We start from the raw sequence: 19,612 nt of genomic DNA on the forward strand, positions 1-19,612 counted from the left end.
AAATAGTTATGTGCACAAAAAGTGTTCATAGCATGACACCCAAAGCAGTAAGGAGTTAGTTTGATCCATTAGAGCTAAGCTATGTAGTACAAATGAAGGCTACTGGTACATGTAGAAAAATATGATAGGCAGTCAGTTACAAACCTGGCAGTATTTTGAAACACATTTTTAGGTCTTAAAATGGAATGATAAAGACAGGAGGAACTGCTTTTGGGAACTCCAGAAAGAGATTTGTACTTGGTGTTTCTCACTGTCTTATGAGCAGCCCTACCACATAGAAAAATGTTGCACCAGGAGTTAACATCAGGGTCTGAAATTTAAAAAAATCTGCTAAAACTTAAGTGCAGTAGGCTCCACTCTATTGTATTTCTCTTGCAATATATAAAACATAGAAAATTGTAATGATGACTTGCTGGATAAAAATATTAATGCTCACAAATAAAATTTGAGAAATTTCTGAATCAGATTTAAAGTTAAACATTTTGTAGGTTTAGTTGGCATGATTTGACTATCTCATGTATTTCTGATCACCAAGTAGCAGTACATAGTCTCCATTTTAGAATTACTCATTTAATGTGTTACCTTGTTTCTAACAAGGCTTTAAAATGGCAAAAACCCTACTTGAAACAAATGTCTTTACAATGAGAAATAGATTTTTCCATGAGAAACACCTTTTAATACTGTTACAAAATCTCCCCACTAGATAAAAAGGCAAGATAAATAAAAAGCTTAGAGAAAGGAAATGCTTCTTAGGCTTGCTCTTTTATCTTCCCCTGGCAGATGCTGGTCTCCTCAATGCATGAAGTTGGCTAGGCAGGATTGTTTTTCTTTCTCTTGCTTGGGCTGTGAGTAGGATCTTGTTTCAGTTCATGGTATTGCATCTGTTTAAACACAAAGTTCAGAAAGGAAGTTGTCAGGTGGCATTTGTTAGGAAAAAAAGGAAGTTTTTTTTTTTTCTTCTAGGGGATAAAAAGTTAAGAAAAAAGAAGACTTTCCCCCTAAAAACAACACAGGATTTGCAGATATGATTCACCAACAACAGAATGACAGATCTAAAATAAGAAGGAAAACCAACACCAGGAAAATCCTACCAGATAATAAGACTGCATGCTGATGCAAACTTAGAAAAACTACTCTTTTTTCTTGTTTTCTCCATGAGCTCTAGCAGACAATAAGCACTTTCATCTTGACCATGTTGGATACCATTGTTTGTAATGTTTCCTAAAAGCTTGGTAATTTCTAAATGCCTACCACAGAGGGTATCAGACACAGAGAAGGTGTTTGCACCCATATATCCTACTTAATACCAGCTCTGAACCGAAACTAGAAATACGGAAAGTCTATAATCTTTGTGACACTGAATGTGATTTATGTGCTTGATGCTATCTTAAATCTTGCATGTTCTCTGGGGATTGTGTACTGCATCATAAAAGCTTATGATTTTATGAGCACAGTTGAACTGCAGCCACAGCAAAAGCTTTCACCCACGGAAAAGAAAGGCCAGAGTGCTCTCAGAGTGCTGTCACAAGACACCGGGCAATGCTCCCTGCCTCTTCCATTATTTGACCTTCCTGCTCCTTTTCTGCTTGTCCTGAGAGACTCAGCTCCAGCACTCCTTACACAGTGCCCTATCCCAATCAGATTCACATTGTGCTGGATGCTGATTAACACAAGCTCTAGCATCTGCTACCATCTCACAAATACTTGTCCTTCTAATGATTGCTCCTATGGATCCTCAGAGACACAACCAATGCAGGAACTTCTTTCTCATTGGGAAAAGATCTAGCAGCCTCCTTATGGTTACAGACTATCCTCAGCTTGAGTTTGCAATTTCTTTCTGCCAAAGAATATAATAGTAAATCAAAATAACTGCTATAAAAATTCTTTTAAAAAAGTCAATTAAAAAAAAATACACACCACTTGCACATCAGAAGGTACTCTGGACAGAAAGTCAAGTATCTCATTGTTATCAATTGCATATGGATTTCGAATCTTCTTTGTAAATTTATTGATGCCTGCAAAAGTGAAAGTTCAAACATTATTATCATAAGATACAAGATATAAAAAGATACATACATTTGGCAAAGTTTTAAAACAGATTTTAGGATCCATTCTGAATCCTGACAGTAGCACTGAACGAGTGCATGAATTGTAAACTTGGGCTCCAAAGGCTGGACTCTGCTTCTGTGGTTCCCTGTTTCAAAATGCAAAAGTTCTAAGGACATTTTCGAGTTCCTTCAATATATTTTTTTGGAAAGTAACAAAAACTGTGATTATTATGAGGAAGTTGGGAAAAGCAGACACATAAAAAGTATTTAATTTCTGTAACAGAAAGGATGAGCAGAAATGGGCTTAATTGGAGGACACAAGATTCATAAAAGTATCAAGGAAAGTATTTTTAATGCTAAGGACAATGAAACATATGGGAAGCAGTGAAGTCTACATCATATGAAGGCTTTAGAGGAGTTTGCACAAACCTGTGTGTGGGAATGACAGATAGAGACGGGCTGATGGCAGTGAAGAGAAGACAGGATATGTCTCCCTTAGACATCATGGTCTTATAATGCCTATTGACAATTAGTGTTCAGAAGCACCAAGAAAAATCATCCATAAAATAATCAGAAAGTAGACTTTTAAAACAGACTTATTTTCTTATCATTATATACTGAGTCAGACTCATACACTTTGAGAACCTGGTTTGTGGGCTGTGGGAAGACATGTCTAAGACATGGACAGGAACGGTGCAAACTGCATTGACTCTCATGTGAGCAGCAGAAAAAGCCAGGACACTATTAAAAACATATCTTTCTGTGTCATTTATCCAAGCTCTATCAGATATAAGATAACACAGTTTATTTCCCACAAAGTCTTTGGTGCTCAGACTTTTCAGAAAGCTTTAGCAAGGACATAAAGCCTTTGGATGGGGCATGCAAGATTGTGTCAACAACACCCACAACCACTGTTCATTGCACATGGCCACTAGACCACCCATGGATGAATTCAAGTGGTATGATCTCACTTTATCACATCTGACAAAGAAAAGTACCAGTCAGCATGTGAAACCTTGAGTAAGAAAAAGCACTGCACAGATGAGAGGAGACACTAAAAGAGAAGCAGAATACAGCAAGAGGATTGTCTTTTCCAACAGTTTGAAAATTTTCAGATTTAAATAATTACAGTTTTTTCGACATAAACAGCTGTATCTGTAACCAAGACCTGGCATTTCATCAAGTGGGATTAGAATGGAGAGGTGGTTCCTGCTCCACCCCACCTAACACACCACATCTTCAAGGACCAGTACTCTCCACTGGGAGAAAGACAGCTGGAAAAGGATGGAGAATTTCTTGCTAGGACAGGCTGAAAGGAGCAGACCCTATGTAGGCACAGAAGAAAGACAGCTATACAAAAGATGACATAATATGAAGAAATTTTAATTTAAAACCTCTGCCTTCCAAAGAACAAAATGGGCGGATGCTGCTACAGATCAGCTCAAACATTCCTACGGACGTAAGTCAAAAAAGAGAAATCAATGGTTTCCACAGGCAGAATGGATGAATAGGATGAAGAAATATACACAGGAGAGGCCAGAAACACGCAGTGATGGAGAAAACAGGTAGATTTTTGGAATACTGCAGTTTTTGAAGGGACAGCTGCTCAGAGCTAGGCTTAGCATGACATGGGTCTGCGAGAATTCATTTCACCCTGAGGAGGTGTGGACTGTGAAACCTGCATCTGTGCAGTACCTGTCTGGTCTCCTGTCACGATGCAAGAGAAAAAGGTTCCTAAAGAAGGGATTCACACACACTTGCTGAGTAAGAAGTCACCTGAACTGAAATACAGGAGAAAAACGTGGAGTTGAAACCTCTAGTGAATAAATGGGCTTGAAATTCTTTCTACATAGCCTACGTAACTTGAAGTCAAGGGAGGGAAGAGATAAAGAGAGTGCAAGGTGCATTTATAATAATTTATGCTTATGCTATCTATCCATGGTTTGGGAGGCTTGGGAGTTGAGACTCTGCCTTACCTGAAACAGAGATATTTCTGTGTGAGTGTGACACTTCCAGGACTATGAGTCATGAGCTTTTAAAAGAACAGTTCTGGCTCTACAGTTCTGTGGATCTTGGAAGGTTATTATAATCTCAGGTTATTGTATCAAACCTGATGTAAAAAAGCAAGATGTCAGACCTGTCTGAAAAGTGACAGAAAAAAACACAAACAAATACTGCCAACTTTATGTTTGTGTGCTAGAAGAAATGAAATTTTGGGAACAAAATAAGAGCTTCGGTTACACTTAAGTGATGCATGGTATGAGGGAATAAGTAAAAGTCAAAGACAGGAAAAGAAAGGAAGCCCATATGCTTGCTTTTGTTAGTTCTGTAGAAATACTTTTGTTCATATTCTCTTTATTGCTTCAGCTATCATAATTTGAGAAAATATTCTAAGAAAATTGCTAATACTGACTGATATACAAAAATTAAATTCTTTGGAGTCAGATCAATGATTTTATGCTGTGTCCTGAATTCAAAAGTTTTTCACAAAAGTGTGATTGCTATTCTCTCATCAGAAAAAAAATCTGTGGATGTAACTGAAACTGTGCTCTTCATGAGTCTGTGCTACTGGGTACGGGTAAAGCAGCTGGTGGTGTAAGATTTATGAAAAGATATACAAATAAAAACCTGGAGCATTATTTAAAACAGATGTGGTAACAGTAGCTTTTTAAAATCAGTATAAAGAATAGATATAAGCACAAGTAGTGAAAATTTGGATCAATCATAATTACATTCCCCTACCTGCCCAGAATTTCTATTTATTATCAACCAGCCAAATATCACCGATTCCTTTCTTTCTAACTAAAGGTGACCCCTAAACAGGTTTCTTGCTGCTATGTTTGCATACACTTTCACAAGATAAAGTACTGCAGTAAAAAAGGTGTATTGCCCTAAATGCACCATATAGATTGAAATACCTCTGTTTGTGTATAAGTGGTGAAAATAAATCAGAATAATATCTAGACAAAGCTACACTTTGATATATGACAAATCCTCATGGCTACATGTTTATAGTATGATTAAGTCTAGAATGCCAGCCAAGAAAAATGCATTTTGCAAGTCGGCCTACATATTTACACCGTTGCAATTTTTAACTAACATGCCTAATTCCATCATAGGGCAGCTTCATGACCATTAATACCAAAAAGTACTGTCAGTGTAAGTCATCCATTAAAAACCAGGTTTTTAAAGTGGTACAGACAGTTTAAAACGGCTTTACTTACCCCAGACAAGGACAATGTATCTCAGTGGAATGAAATACAGGATGACGGTGAACACAGAGAGGGCAACAATTGCCAGCCAGCTCAGAAATGGGACAGTCCAGTTGAAAGTACTAAATAGAAATTAACAAAAGTCAGAACTGAGGTCATCCAACAAAGCCAATAAAGAGCAAAGAACAGTGGGAGAAGTGTCTGTTTTCATCAGGGAGAACAGAGTCTACTAATGAAGGCATGGATGCATTTGTCATTCATCAGGGAGAGCCTGGGCTTGGACCCACTGTCAGTGGAAATGAAAGGAGGTACTGGCTTTTCTCACTTGCCTGGTGAATCTCACCTCTCCTAGCCCAGCAGTGCACATCAGCCAGGTGAATCACTGCTCTTCCTTTCGGAAATCTGAGTTCCTAATCTCCATTTCAGCATCAGGCAAAACCCACAGAGCTCCCTACTCTCCAAATGAGCTCATACAGGTAATCTACATTCCCTTCTCAACACCATGGCAGAGTAGGATACAACAGCTGGAAGACTACTGCTAAGGCTTTCTTGTTTTATCTCCTTGCTATTCCACTGTAAGGACAGCACAAGCAGTTAAAGGCTGAACAGGGACATTCCCCTCTGTCTGAAGTATAGATGCACTCCTCAGCCAGGTGCCTTCCAGCTTTGGGGGAAAAGAAAAAGGCAAGTGCATGACTGTGCAAAGGTGGAAATTCATCCATATGCTTAAGAAGGAGAGGGCTAAGGGAAAATAAAAGGAGGGGATAGAGCAGTTAGTCATGAAGACAAGGACAATACAACAGCAGTGGTTGAGGGAAGAAATAAAACTCCTCTGGATGTCAAAAGAAAAAAAAAATATAATAAAACCCCCTGAAATAAGGAAAGTTTATTTATCTATGAATACAGGAAGAGAATTTCTGGAATCTCATCAAAGTTTCAGGACATTACCTTTCCAAAAAAAGTCACACATAAAAACATCCTCACTAATGGTCCCAGACTCTATTCTGATAAAACTCTGCTGGTCACCACATTCTGCAAAATTGAGGGGTGAGGAAGAGAGAGTTAATGGATCTTGAAAAAGGGTGCTGTGGCTCTCCAACCACTGTGTTCAGTGAAGAGAGAAAGACCAGATGATAATTTTATACACATGTCCCATAGGAACATTGGTTAAGGGGAGTTTGGCTCAGTGGATTTGTTCCATGAAGGCACCGCCATCTCAAAAGTGTTGCATGACATTTATCCAGAAGGAAAATGTGGCATTAAATCTAAATAGTCTCATGATACATTTTAAAGTATTACTACTAGCTATATTCTCAATCAATGTGATTACATTATTTTGGCTTCTCTAGATGCATAATTGCAATTTTCTGAATTGCAAGCCATATTTTTCATAATGAGCTCTAGCTTCCTGTGTTTATTGTCTTCTTTTTGCCCTGGCAAAATTGCCCTGGCAATTTTGACATGTCTCCACCAACACTATGCTAGTGTCACTTAGTGTAGGACCCCTCCTTTTATCCTCAGGGGACACCTGCTCTTTTCCCCTTTTCTGTACACATTTGGGATGAACAGAAGGTTGAGGGTCTGCTCATGTTCCTGTGACTCGGCTTTGTGCAATGGATCACAGACACACCATGATGTGTGGGAGCATGGCTCCTCACTTAGCAAAGCTCCTTATGGGCTGTGTTAACACAGCATTCAGTACAGGTTTCCCATTATAGTTTTAGGAGCAAATTAAAAAGATTTATAGTCTCACTCAGTTTACAAAATTCTGTTGCTCTTATCTGGTATACAATAGAACAAACCCTACCTCCAAAATGCACAATTAGAACTACTTAATCATCAAGACAACTTCCATGAATAGCCTTTTGATAAAGGACTTTTTTCAGAGACTGGCTCATTTTTCTAACTGGAGAACTTGTATGATACAATATGCTTGCACCTGCCTCTCCTGCTGCGAACACAGCCTGCTTGGAATTGTCCCTATGGGAACACTTTCTCAGGCTTTCCTATTAGGGACTTTGCTCTTAAATGCATAGATGGCAATTTCCTCATCAACAAGACAGAACAGGACAGGACTGGAGATGATCCTCAGAATTTCTGAAGACTGATCTTCACCCAAGGCACAGGTTTCCTAAAATTTATTTCTGAAAGTGAATTGGGTAGTGGTGAGATGCTCTTGGCTTTCAAGGTGCAGAACACCAAGCCAATCCCCTCCATGCTTTGCAGCTGACAGCTGGAAGGTGTCTTTCTGGAACCTGTCTGGCCTCAAGTAATAAACCTCATAATGCTCTCCACTGACCATGGCAGAAATACACAATTACATGTCCTGCTGTAAATCTCAGAACCTCTCTTTCTTAATGTATAAATTTGTTGGCAATTTTTATATGTTATATATTAGGTGTTACAAATTACAAATACTCAAAAGGAAAGGTTTTCCTGACCTAAAAAATGAAACTTCCAGCAAGTGAACATATGTATATCCTTAAAATATGAAACCCATATTCAGTTCTGCTTATTTCCTTTATCAGAATTGCATTTTTATTATCACTTTTAAACAACAACCTCACAACTTCTCTCTGTTTTACTTAAAAACCTTACTTCTCGTTTTTGTTCCAATTAATATAAATCTAAACTCCAGAATTAATATGACAGAATTTCCACTGACTGAGGGCCTCCATAAAGCAAAGTAAATATAGATGAGTTTGAACAATTGACTCCCCGGGAATAAGCAAGTAAAAGTCTAACATTTTATATATCTCTTCATGGAAAGGATGTTAAAGATTAAAGATTGGAGAGCAATCCAGCACTTGTGTCAGCACTTACTTCTTGATCCTTTCACCAAAGGAAGCGATTTCATCTAGGATATTCTGCACAGTGACACACACTTCCTGAATGGCATAAAGTCTATTCATAAATCCTTTCTTTTCACTGTCCTAAATAAAAGAATAGGAGTAGTTGAGTAAAAGAATTTCTGACTGTAAGAAAAGGATTGTATTGCCATCAGTTAAGTTTCAAAGGGTCCTGTGTTACAGATTCATGTAAAAGGAATTGGTAAAACCTTGCAATAAGAAAACAATTTCTTGTCCTGTAAACAGAATTTATTGCAATACGTATGGTTTGGTATATATACTGAGCTCCACACAATTTTGTCTGTCACTGCATTAGTTTCTAAACACATATTTGAATAAGCCGGTCTCTATGTTTTAAACATGCTGAAGGTACCAACCTCGTATGTTGTGTGCTCTTTCAAGTGACAAGAGTCATAAAGTGGAATAAAGGCAGTTTGTTGATAGGCTGGTTCTTGAGCTAATGTAGGCACAGGAAAATAAAAATTTCTGGTGGAAGGCTCTGAGCAAGAAACTAGAAAAATTCAGCTCTTATAGAGAACTGTTCTTTTCCCCTCAAATATCTATCTCTAAATCCAGACATGCTTGCAGCATCAAATCCACTAACAATGCTAGTTAGATGGGATTAAAATAAAGTATAACCATGGAGGGGGGGAAAGTTTCTTTTCATTTTTTATAGACTACAGATAAGCCAGAAGGTTATGTTCAGCATTTCCAACAGCTTGTTGCCATTATTACCCTATATAGTTTGAATGTGAATATTTTTTCTGAAAATAAGAAATGGAAAGAAAATTTTTTACTCTTAGGAAAATATTTCATTAAAGAAGCTCAACTGTTTGTCATCACAAACCACATGGTACAACAATCTCTGTCATTGACTCCCAAATTCAGCATCTAAGAAATATATGTTGCATTTAATCTTTCTTTTCTTCCCCTGATACATAACAAATATACATAGTATATTTGTTCACTCATTTTGTTGACATTTTTGCTATCTTAATAAACTGGATTGGAAGAAAACATGATTTATCATTAAATCATTTCAACATCACTGGTTCTGCATCTATGTTAAGATTACCTGTGAAGATATTTGAAAGTATTTAGTTAGAGAACACAGATTATCTAAAAAACAACCATGAGAGAAGCAGACAGACAGAGATGAGAAAACTACTTTCAGTGATTAAGTGTAATTTATAAACCAAGCACTCCAGACAAAGCAAAACCATCAGTTTTTCAGGCAATGTGAAAGACCTTATATTCTCACATAAGATTAATAATTATTATATTACAAAGAAATACTTTGGTTTTCTGAAAATGACCACAATGGATCAGAACCAGTGATATCAACTACATCCAATGCTGCATAGCAACACAGAGTCATTTATGTAAGTTATTTCCTTAATATTTACTGTATTCTTTACACCTTTGCAATGAAACCATTATTCTCCTCAGATACATAGTTTCTGAAGTTGCACATCATATATTCAGCATGTTTAATTTGTGATCAGGAAATAGCACCTGCTCAATTCCTTCAGGTAAAGCACATACTTCCAGTATAATGTTTTCTTGTATAGCAGAAGTGAATAATAAGCCATGTATACCCCTTGCCTCTTCAATTTTATTTAAGAGATTCTGCCCTCTGTGTAAATTTATTTTGTTTTATAATTAACTTGTGTGAGAAAAGAATTATGTCACTCTAACAAAACCAGTACCCTTTGTTGGCATATCCAGAACTCAAGTGGGGTTACATTCAAAAGTCCTGAGGCTGTCTTAATTTATAAGTATTTTACATGATAAATTTGTACTTTTTTCATGTTATGATTTAGGAATGGCACTCTCCAATTTAGTGCTCCCACTGAGACTTTCCAAATCCTGCTGCTGCATGCTCACTCCCTCTCCCTCCCCACCCCAATGGTGGGCTGGAGAGAAGAACTGGAAGCACAAAAAAATTGTGGTTGAGATAAAAATTATTTACTGGGAATAGCAATGAGATAAAAAATGAACAACAGTGACAATATTAAAAACAGAAGTGTACAAAAGAGAGAGAGTGGTTTAAATGCAAAATGCTCTCTTGCAGAGCCTGACCAGACTGCAGCCACACCACCCTGACTGCTCCCTCTGGCTTGGAGCCAGTGCCACACTTACTCAGCCAAAGGAACCCCTTTTCCCAGAAGAGAATTACTTTCCCCTGACCCCAACAACGATGTGAGGTGGCAGAAAATAAAGTCTGTGTTACAGCCATATCCCCTCCTGACACTGCAAAGATTTATCCTGTCCTAGCCAGAGCCAGACAATCCAAAAATATATCACTTTTAAATCATTTCCCACAAAAAACATAAAGACAGAAACAGAGAAAAGATCATTATTTACAACCCACTGCACCTTCTGAGCTTAAAGGAAATTTGTTGACATACTCTGAGGCAGGATTAGACAAAACAGCAGAGGAAAGGAGAGGTGGTCAGAAGGATCATGGTTCATCTTTGCTTAAACTATTCCAACTATTCCCACATGTCCCACAACTATTAACTGGTTTTTATTTCCTGCTCCAAATATTTGTGTAAAAAATAAGCTGGGCTACATAAAAACTGCACTTATTTTCTTCCAGCAAGATGCCATGTTATCAAATACAACATATGAGCTATCTAAAGTAAAACAAGGTTCTTAATAATTAATTTTTCAAACACTACTGATATTTGCTTTATTTTGTCGAATGTGGGAGATAAGAAATCCTGTCCACTTCTGGTGAGCAACAGAAAGGACTCTGGGAAAGGTTTGACTAATGGTGAGGTGAAAAACAGGTTCTGTACCCAGAGAAGGGCTTGCATGGCTGGTGTGTGGCTGCCTCGTGCATGAGGCAGTGATTGTTTGGGGAGATGCATGGACACCATGTGATCAGAGAGCTGGCTGGGTAAAGGGACACATGAACAGTGACGCTGCAGGGGCAGGTGACCAACGCACGCTGGTTTGGTTAAGTTTAGAGCATAGAAAGGCTTGGTTTGCGGCAATAAACAATCTTCAGAGCAAGCAGGAAAGACGGCTGTGTGTTGTTGTTCCCCATTGCTACAATCAAATTCTCAGGTAAATGGAAGGAGGACAGACAACCATGATGATACTGCTATTTTAAAGCTGACTGTGGAAGCAGGTCTTGAGGTAAAGCTAAATAGTCCATGGGATCTGGAGAGGTGCACAATGTGACCATTTCACCTCAGACATCAAATCTCTGGGTTATGTAGATAACCAGAACTGAGCTTTTAAACTTTGGGCTTCAACTTCACCCATATTACTGGGCACCACATCTTCAGTAACCACATTTTTCAGATACTATGAGCTGTTTACAAATGCTCAATATGTCATCTTTAAAATCTATCTGCTAACATGTGTCTTTATGTGTGCATGGTGATGAGCTCTGAAAATAATTGCTCATGCCTAACTGGAAATCAGGTTGAGGATTTTAAAATACGGAGAAAACGACAAAATGAATACCACATAATAATGAAGAGTAGGGTTTTGCAGAGAGAAATTATATTTGTGGTCATGATTATTAAAGAAAGAAGCAGTAAACTGTTATTGCCTAGTAAGATTCCATATTTAAAACAACAGACAGTAGGCACAAAGAAATTATATAAATATATGGAGTAAAATACTGAAGACTGTTAAAGAGACTGGTAAAGAACTTTTAAAGAGATTTGGTTCACCACTGCCCGGCCACTGATAAGATCTGCAGCTGAAGACCTGGTGTGATAAGGGGCCATGAGCATCCATTGATAATGGGCTGTGAATGCCTGTAAGAGTGGCAGTGAATGTGCCCCACTGTTAAAGGTGAATGAACTCTAGGGCCAGCTAACTAGGTATATCACCTACCACAAGAATATCACGGGAATATCACGGGAATATCCCGTGAATAACGTGTCTGTGATCACAAACTGGAGTGGAACCACCCAGCTGCTGCTATAAAGCGCCATTTAGCCTCTATGTAAGTGAATGCACGGCGAGTTTGTCACCAACAGAAGAAGAATAAAGAATCGTTGCAGGATGCCACAAATTCTTGGTGGTGATTGCCTTTCTTGCTTTCTGTAATTCTTTGCTTTTTCCTACTTTTCTGTTTTCTTTCTTGCTCTTTCTTTGATAGTGAATAAATGTCTATTATCATTTTGGCATCAACATTTGACCTCCTTTGTGTCTTAATCTCACTCTGGGTATATTAGAATACTGCCCATCCCTGTGTTCGCATCTTAGGACACCTTTCCAGATTGGGATAGACTCACTGTTTATGAAGACACCACACCTGTGAGAATGAATAACCTGCAGTGGGGTTGGACTAGGTATCTCCAGAGGTCCCTTCCTACCCTAAGAATTCTGTGATCCTGTGTGAATATTACAATAATCTGTTCTTCCTCAAACGTTACACTGAGAATTGATAAAAATAATTTTGAACCTTCTGTGACATTTCGGCAGTACCACCTATGTAAATGAATTAGATATTCTCATGGACTGCTGCAGTGCTAGAAGATAAATATAAAACTGGGGGGAAAAATGCCAAGAGCTATAGTAATAATTCTAAAGAAAAAGAAGATATTGCAAACTTTCCAGAGAAAAGAAATAACACTATAATGGTAATTATGTAAATTATGTTTAAATTGAGATTTTTTTGCTAGTGCTCTTTATTTTCTCTTTCTCCCTATCACATTCCACAGTGTTGCCCAGTACTTTTTTAAAAATATGCTCCTTCCTGATCTCCCCTTCACAGCACATTTGAATACTGTAAGGACAGCACTCCAGATAAAAGGGAGAAACACGGAGGCAGTAGAGCCAGTTTATAGAGCAACAAGCCATTCCACCAAAGGACCATCTAGTGGGGAGGAACAAAAACTTACATCTTCCTTGCATGATTCATTTTTGACTAATGCTAAACCTTTAGGAGGTGTTAATTTCATATATACTGTAAGCAAATATATTACTTGAAAAAGATGAAAGCTTGTTCATCGATGCTGATAGATTCAGGAGCAAAAAGTCAACAATGCCAAGTTTTGCTATGCCTTTCTTGGCTTAATTTGGAAGGAAATTCATAGAACTAAGGTGCTGTAGGGTTAAGCACTGGGGTGATCAGAATATACACAATGAACATGCTTTAGGTTAATGTTTTAAATACTTGAAATTCTTCTTTCAAATGTCTTTTTCCTCACCTCTTCGACTATGCTTGAAGAAGGGAAGAGAGAACATCTTACTTTACCTGAGTCAGAACAACAGCTTGACAGTGAACTCATTATTTCTCCTTTTGTACCTGCCACCTCAGTGTAATCCAAAAGAGGCTAACACAGAAATCTTGGTATATTGTGCATCAGCTGTTTGCAGTAGTAAATTTAGTCAGAATACAGTCCTGGTATTCTACTAAAGAACAAACTTTGGCCATGATTTTACAGTTGAATTTGTAAATTCCAGTTCTAATTTGTAAATTCCAGTGGTTCTTATGTGTTTACCCTATGCTGAATGCAAAACTGCAATTAATAAGGTGCTCATTAATGCAGCTCTTCAAGTGCTGCTATACAAATGTGAGGGATGATAGACACAGAAGTTAAGTCTCAAGAGCCTAATAATCCTCAAAATGTAACGAAAGAGCCTGCTAGTTTTATTGGAAAGATTTATTTTAAATAAGAAGAACCTTGACATGCAAGAGCCTGGAAGAATGGTGGAACAAAAACAAGACATACCAGCTAGTATAAAAATTCTGCATGTGGGTAGGGAAACAAACAGACAGAGAAACCAGAAAGGGAATGCTGAAAGACTGAGCTTAGCAAAACAACTGAATAGTTGAGGGAATCTATAATCTAAATTGCTTATTTAAATCATACACACACATTTTTGTTGTTCACTCATTATCAATAAGATAATCAAAAATAATAATCAAAAAAATTACAGTATTATGTTTTGAAATTTAAAAATAGCCAGAAATTTTATCTTTCAGTATGTGCCTATACACGTGGGACTTGATATGCAGCAGTACTGCTGGAGTTAATAATCTAAAATTCTAGTTACAGTTTTGAAATACATTTTATTGGATGTAGCAGAAGTAAAAGTTAATTTGGTATTTCAGTGTATGTAGAATGTAATTTTCATTTTCTCCTCGCAAATATTACAATATCAAACAAGCTTTTGCACAAAGGACAAGACTGAGTATTCAAGATTACCTCCACACTGGGCTAGGACACTCTGCACCAAACTCTGCATTTACATTTAGATTTAGATTCAGATTTACTATCGCAGGAAGTTTTCCAAGCCTTGTTGACAAGATATTGTGATCTTAGAACTCTTAGTACGTCATGCACCTAAATGAACAGCTCTCTTGTTTCTCTCTCAGACTCCTCACTATTAACATCTTTAGATCAAGCACAGAAAAAAGTAATTTTGTATTTCAAAATTCATGTGATCACACATTGGACTGCTAATGTTTTTGGTTCACAGAAATCACAAGAGACTCCTTCCCCTGAAATTTCTTTACCCAAACTAGCACGGATAGCTTTGGTATGAAATTGTCTGGGCCTCTGCTGAGCAGAGGACTACAGAAATGTCATTACTGTTGGTATTTGCTGCCCAAATAGTGCTCCTTTGGAATAACTTATCAAAATGTTTTTAGATTTCAGTGATTTAACTCAATGGCAAGTTGTTATGAGAAAAAAAAAAAACAACAAAACATTTTCCCAGGGACACTATTTGTAAAGACCAACTGCACAGAGAGATAAAATTCTCAGTGGCTGCGTGTTGCTTCCATGTCCTGAGGTCAACAGAGCACAGATGGCCTATACCAGTTGAAGAACAAACCCTAAAATCTTAAACTTGATTGCTGTCAAGTGATCAATCATTAGGAATATGATCTGGAAAAGAAAAACGTTAGATCTTAGCTCAGCTAGACCAGCAAATGTAGATTATCTGAAATACTTAATTCTAAACATGAACCTATAGCAAATGAAGATGAAAACAGTAGTATGTGAGATCTGGTTGGCATTCTTAGTATCAGCTGAATGTTTAAAGGAAGTCATCTTGAAAGCACTTTGGGACTGAAAAGCATGGTCAAAAGAACCATGAATATTCAAAATCAAAAAGAACAATTCCATGGTCATGATCAATGGCTCTCTTATTTTAGCTCAGAAGAAATCCTACAATCTCTAGAGAAGGAAAGATATATGATGTTCTAAAGACAGTGGATATATAAATATACATTTCAAAACAGCAGGTACAGTTATCAAAGGAATCTATCAAATTGATAAATTGAAGAAATAAAGAAAACAACCCATTCAAACACACTCTTTTTTTACATAATTCTCCTGGATAAATGCTCAAACTCTGCTTTTGGAAAGTAACACAGTGTAGAAAAATAGTTTGGCATTTGAGGCAAAGCAATATAAAATGGAAGAAAACAGCAGCATCTAGAAATTAACCCTGCAAATATTCTGGTGGTACAGTGGGCCAGGAATGGTGAGTGAACCAAAAATTCTAGTGTGTCTTTTAAGAAAATCTTGGGAACAATCTGAAAGTGCTCCATTGCCCAATTTCTTTCTATGCTTACTTCACTGAAATCAGAAAAAGGCCTCAAAGCCAAACAAAATTAAAAACCCCCAAACCAAACCAACAAAAACCCAAACCCCCTCCACCCAATCCAACCCAACAAAAAACCCCCTTAAGAGCCCCCCAAAAATCCCCAACAGACACACAAAAACCCATACAAAGTAAAAATACCAACCACAAACCAAACCCCATGTCTTTTAATTTGTTAGGAATTACTGAAATTTTGAAAAAGATCTAAATCTGAGCCATGTTGTGAAGATGGGGTGGTACTGTGAAAATGCAAAAATGTTATTTTAATGTCTCTCAATACAATAGTCTGTTCTAAATTAATTTTAAATATGCTTCAGCATGCTAATTTCTCAGAAGTAAAAGTGCACATATTTATGCAGAACCACAATAAATCACACTGACTAAAAACTGAGAGAGATGATCACATTCTGGTGATGTACCGCAGATTACTACATCAGAAGGAAAAAGAGTAGCTCAAAAGCATTTATTTGCTCAAACATCTATTTTTTTCCCCGGAAAACCAAGTATTTGTAGCTTAGGGAAAGGCTTTGGCTATTCACTGCATGTATGTATCTGTTACTTCACCATAAAAGATGTAGAAAACCCTGCTAGCCTGCCGTCAGTCACTTAAAGTGAATTTCTGTTTAGAATTCAATAGTAAGACTTGCTGACTTGAACTAATAATGAATGGAGCTCCTTTAGAAGGAAAAAGGAAAGCAAAATATTGTTAAAATTAAATACAAAATCCATATGATTACTGCAATGTTGGAATGACTGCAAAAATAAATGGCAGGAAATACAAACATTTGCCATTCTTTGGGCATGACTAACTTGGCCACTGAGCACCCATAACACAGGAAGTCTGATATTTGGTATAAAAAAAAATTGTGCTTAAGAATCAAAGATTTCAGGAACTGTAAAACTACGGGCTACGAAGGGGAAGAAACTGATTTGCAATAGAAAGAGGAGGCACCGGTCGAAGATGAGCCTCATCCAGGGATGGACCCAACAACGTCCCAGTGATGAACACCTGATATGCACCTATGATAAGACAATCTGCGTGTCAAGGGTGTGCATCCCAATACTGGGTGCCTGCAAAAAATATCAAGTATTCCACCTTTCCCGGAAAGGTTTTTCTTCAGACTAACAGTGAGAAAAGAAGCTACATGAATATGTTAAGAGAACAAGAGTGACAAAAAGAATGAGAAAACCCCTGTTTGGTCAAAAAACTGTATAAAAACAGACCCCGTGAAAGCAGAATTTGTGAACAGAGGGGGATTTGGAGCGACAGAGTCCAAATGCAGGTTCACCCAGCGCCGGCCCTGGGCTCGACGCCGTTTTTGATTGTGGCTTTCCAAAACCGATTTTGGTATCGTAATAAAATCCGTTTTAATTATCAATTGGGTTACGTTGTTCATAACAGGAAGCATACTGGATCACAGACGATACTATTTAAGCTAAATCTTACAACTAAAGAAAAAAAAAACCCCAGCTGAGATATACCTAATATAAGATAAAAAATAAGCATTCAACAGAATTTATCTGCTTTCCTGAAGAAACAAATAAGCAAAATACTTTAACTGATCACCATGTGACACGTATTTCCTCCATCTACCTTTTTCCCATCATCTCCTAACTTGCATAGTGTCTATTAAAAAACTTCAAAGTACCAAGATCAACTGATATACATATGCCAGATGAGGAGGGCTGGGAAACCTGCAGCTGACAGCAAACTAACAAATCGTTGCTGTTTAACAATTCAGAGTGGATATTGGACATTAAGCAAATGAATGAATGAGACAGACTCTAGCATAGGGAAAAAGGGGCACCCAACAGCACTTAGCCTGAAAAGCTGCAAAAGAGCTGGCATTCAAGCCATGATGCATCCCTGCTCAAAGGGGGATGCTTTTGAACACAGAATTATTTTCAGCAGAGAAAACAGGAAATTGTAAAGAGAATTGAAGACCCTCTCTCCCTTCCTAAATTCCTAATCCTTTTGCATCATTCTCACAACTGCCAGGGCTCCATGTAGGGTGGCATCAGCTTCAAAGGTTTGCTGGCACCAGCTGTCCACAGATGCAGAAGCACTGTGCCATCTCCTGCTCCACCACTGCTGCTCTGATGGCGGGTGTTGTATAGCACATCATCCCTAACAAGGTGCAGACTGTTTAGGATAGCCTATTTTATTCACATAGGCCTTTTCAGCAGAGAGGACAAATTAGCCCTCCATACTTAAAAAGCTTGCTTCTCCCAAAATTTTAAGCTCATTACTTGTTTTTGTGATATTTAGAAAAGCAACAACCACCAGCCACATTCAAAGAATTCAATGACAGCTCTCTTCTTCAACTTTCAGTAGTCTTTGTATTATTTATTGTCTAGTAAATAAAGTTGAAATGCTTTTCAGCCTTGGTTGCAAACTCAGTACCCAGTTGCTGTCCGAAAACAGCAGGGAATAAAGCTGCCAATGTAAAATATTTTTTTCTCCTTTGTGACTGCTTTCCGTAGATTTCATTATTTTTCCTAGACCTGCACTTTGTCATATCTGGGGCACAGCAACTCTAAGTAAACAGAGAGAAGTGATGTGAAATTTTTATCACAGAAACAACTGGCTAGGAGGTGATACCATACTCAAGCTTTTCCCAGAGAAAACATGGAAGAGAGCAGGAGCCATTCTTCTAGAAAGCTGTCCTATTCTAGTTTGACATTTCCTATTCTAATAGTTTGACATTGTCCTATTCTAGTTTGGGATTAAACATACAGATACTTGAGGTGGTTAGACTTTGTGGCACAACAGTTATCTGAAAGACTCTAATAAGCAGCTCCACTGGATTAAAACAGCTTTTTGAAAAGTGGCAGCTTTGTGTGATATTTAAAAATAGCTTTTGCTATTTTAGCACAGTTCTTTGCTACCAAACAGACAGAAGGATGGCTCACAGAGCACAGGGTGGACAGGTGCTGTACAGAAACAGAATAGTCAAGAGAAATGAGCACACTAAGGTCAAACAGTTATACCAGCTTCTCCAAATATTTCTCAGGCATACAGAGAACGGTGCAGCAGGAGTTTCCACAGCTGTTTGCTCCAAGTTACTCTCAATGGCTTTTCCTTCCCTGAGTTTGCTCACTTATTTTGGATCTACGTAAGCTTCAGGAACCTACACAATACTGTTAGTGTTTAAACTATTTGCCCCCAGGTTCCTTCAGAGTTTTTAGGCAAACATCATCCAGTCTTGATAATTTGTTATTACTAATTTTGTTGATTTTTTTTCTGTAACTTCTTTTACCAAAACTTGATATGAAGCAGACAAACTCTATGGAAACTTCATCAAGGTCTTCCATAATGAATACACATGCAAGAAATTAAAATTACATCTTAAATCCAAGGCCTGTGGGTAGGTTGTTTTGAGTTCCTAGTACAATACACTGAAATTTGCAAATTAGTTATTACATAGTTCTTGAAACTTTTGAGAATTTTAAGGCAGTCGAATCAACAATGAGAATGCAAATGATAATTTACATTGTGCTTAAAATAAATGTTAGGCTGTTGCTCAAAGAAAAAAAATCAAAATTACTATGCAAGGAGAAAGAAGTAAAAGAGCATATTACATATATACACTGAAAGATAAATTGTGAAGATTATTGAGATGATGTTTAACATATTTATAAATCTAGATCAAAAAGACGGAAGGTTGAGATGCCCAGTTTGGAGGTGACAGAATTACTTAAAGATGTGGTGTGAAACTTGTGAGGAATACAGTGGAGTTAATTGAATTACTAACACTACTAGTTTACTTAGTGCCATTGTATAAGGCTAATAATTTCAGCTAAAGCACTGAACACAAATAAAAAAATAAAAATAAAAAGCAGCTTCAGAAAAGCAGACATAATACTTGAAATAATAGAAATTATGTGAGGAAAATTAAGATGATGAGCCATAAAA

The 19,612-nt window shown here is 37.5% G+C and overlaps 1 protein-coding gene across 1 annotated transcript in view; it reads right to left on the reverse strand.

The window, feature by feature from the left end:
• Window positions 1-809: 809 nt before the first annotated feature.
• MCTP1 (multiple C2 and transmembrane domain containing 1) overlaps window positions 810-19,612 on the reverse strand; it is a gene marked incomplete at its 3' end in the record, with an annotated part of 205,984 nt that continues 187,181 nt past the window's right edge. Inside the window, 4 exon segments of the mRNA XM_083884436.1 lie at window positions 810-881; window positions 1,918-2,015; window positions 5,273-5,382; window positions 8,084-8,193. Coding sequence (XP_083740562.1) covers window positions 810-881; window positions 1,918-2,015; window positions 5,273-5,382; window positions 8,084-8,193 — 390 coding nt within the window.

This window comes from Zosterops lateralis (assembly GCF_965231275.1).
Source record: "Zosterops lateralis genome assembly, chromosome: Z".
Classification (NCBI taxonomy): Eukaryota; Metazoa; Chordata; class Aves; order Passeriformes; family Zosteropidae; genus Zosterops; species Zosterops lateralis.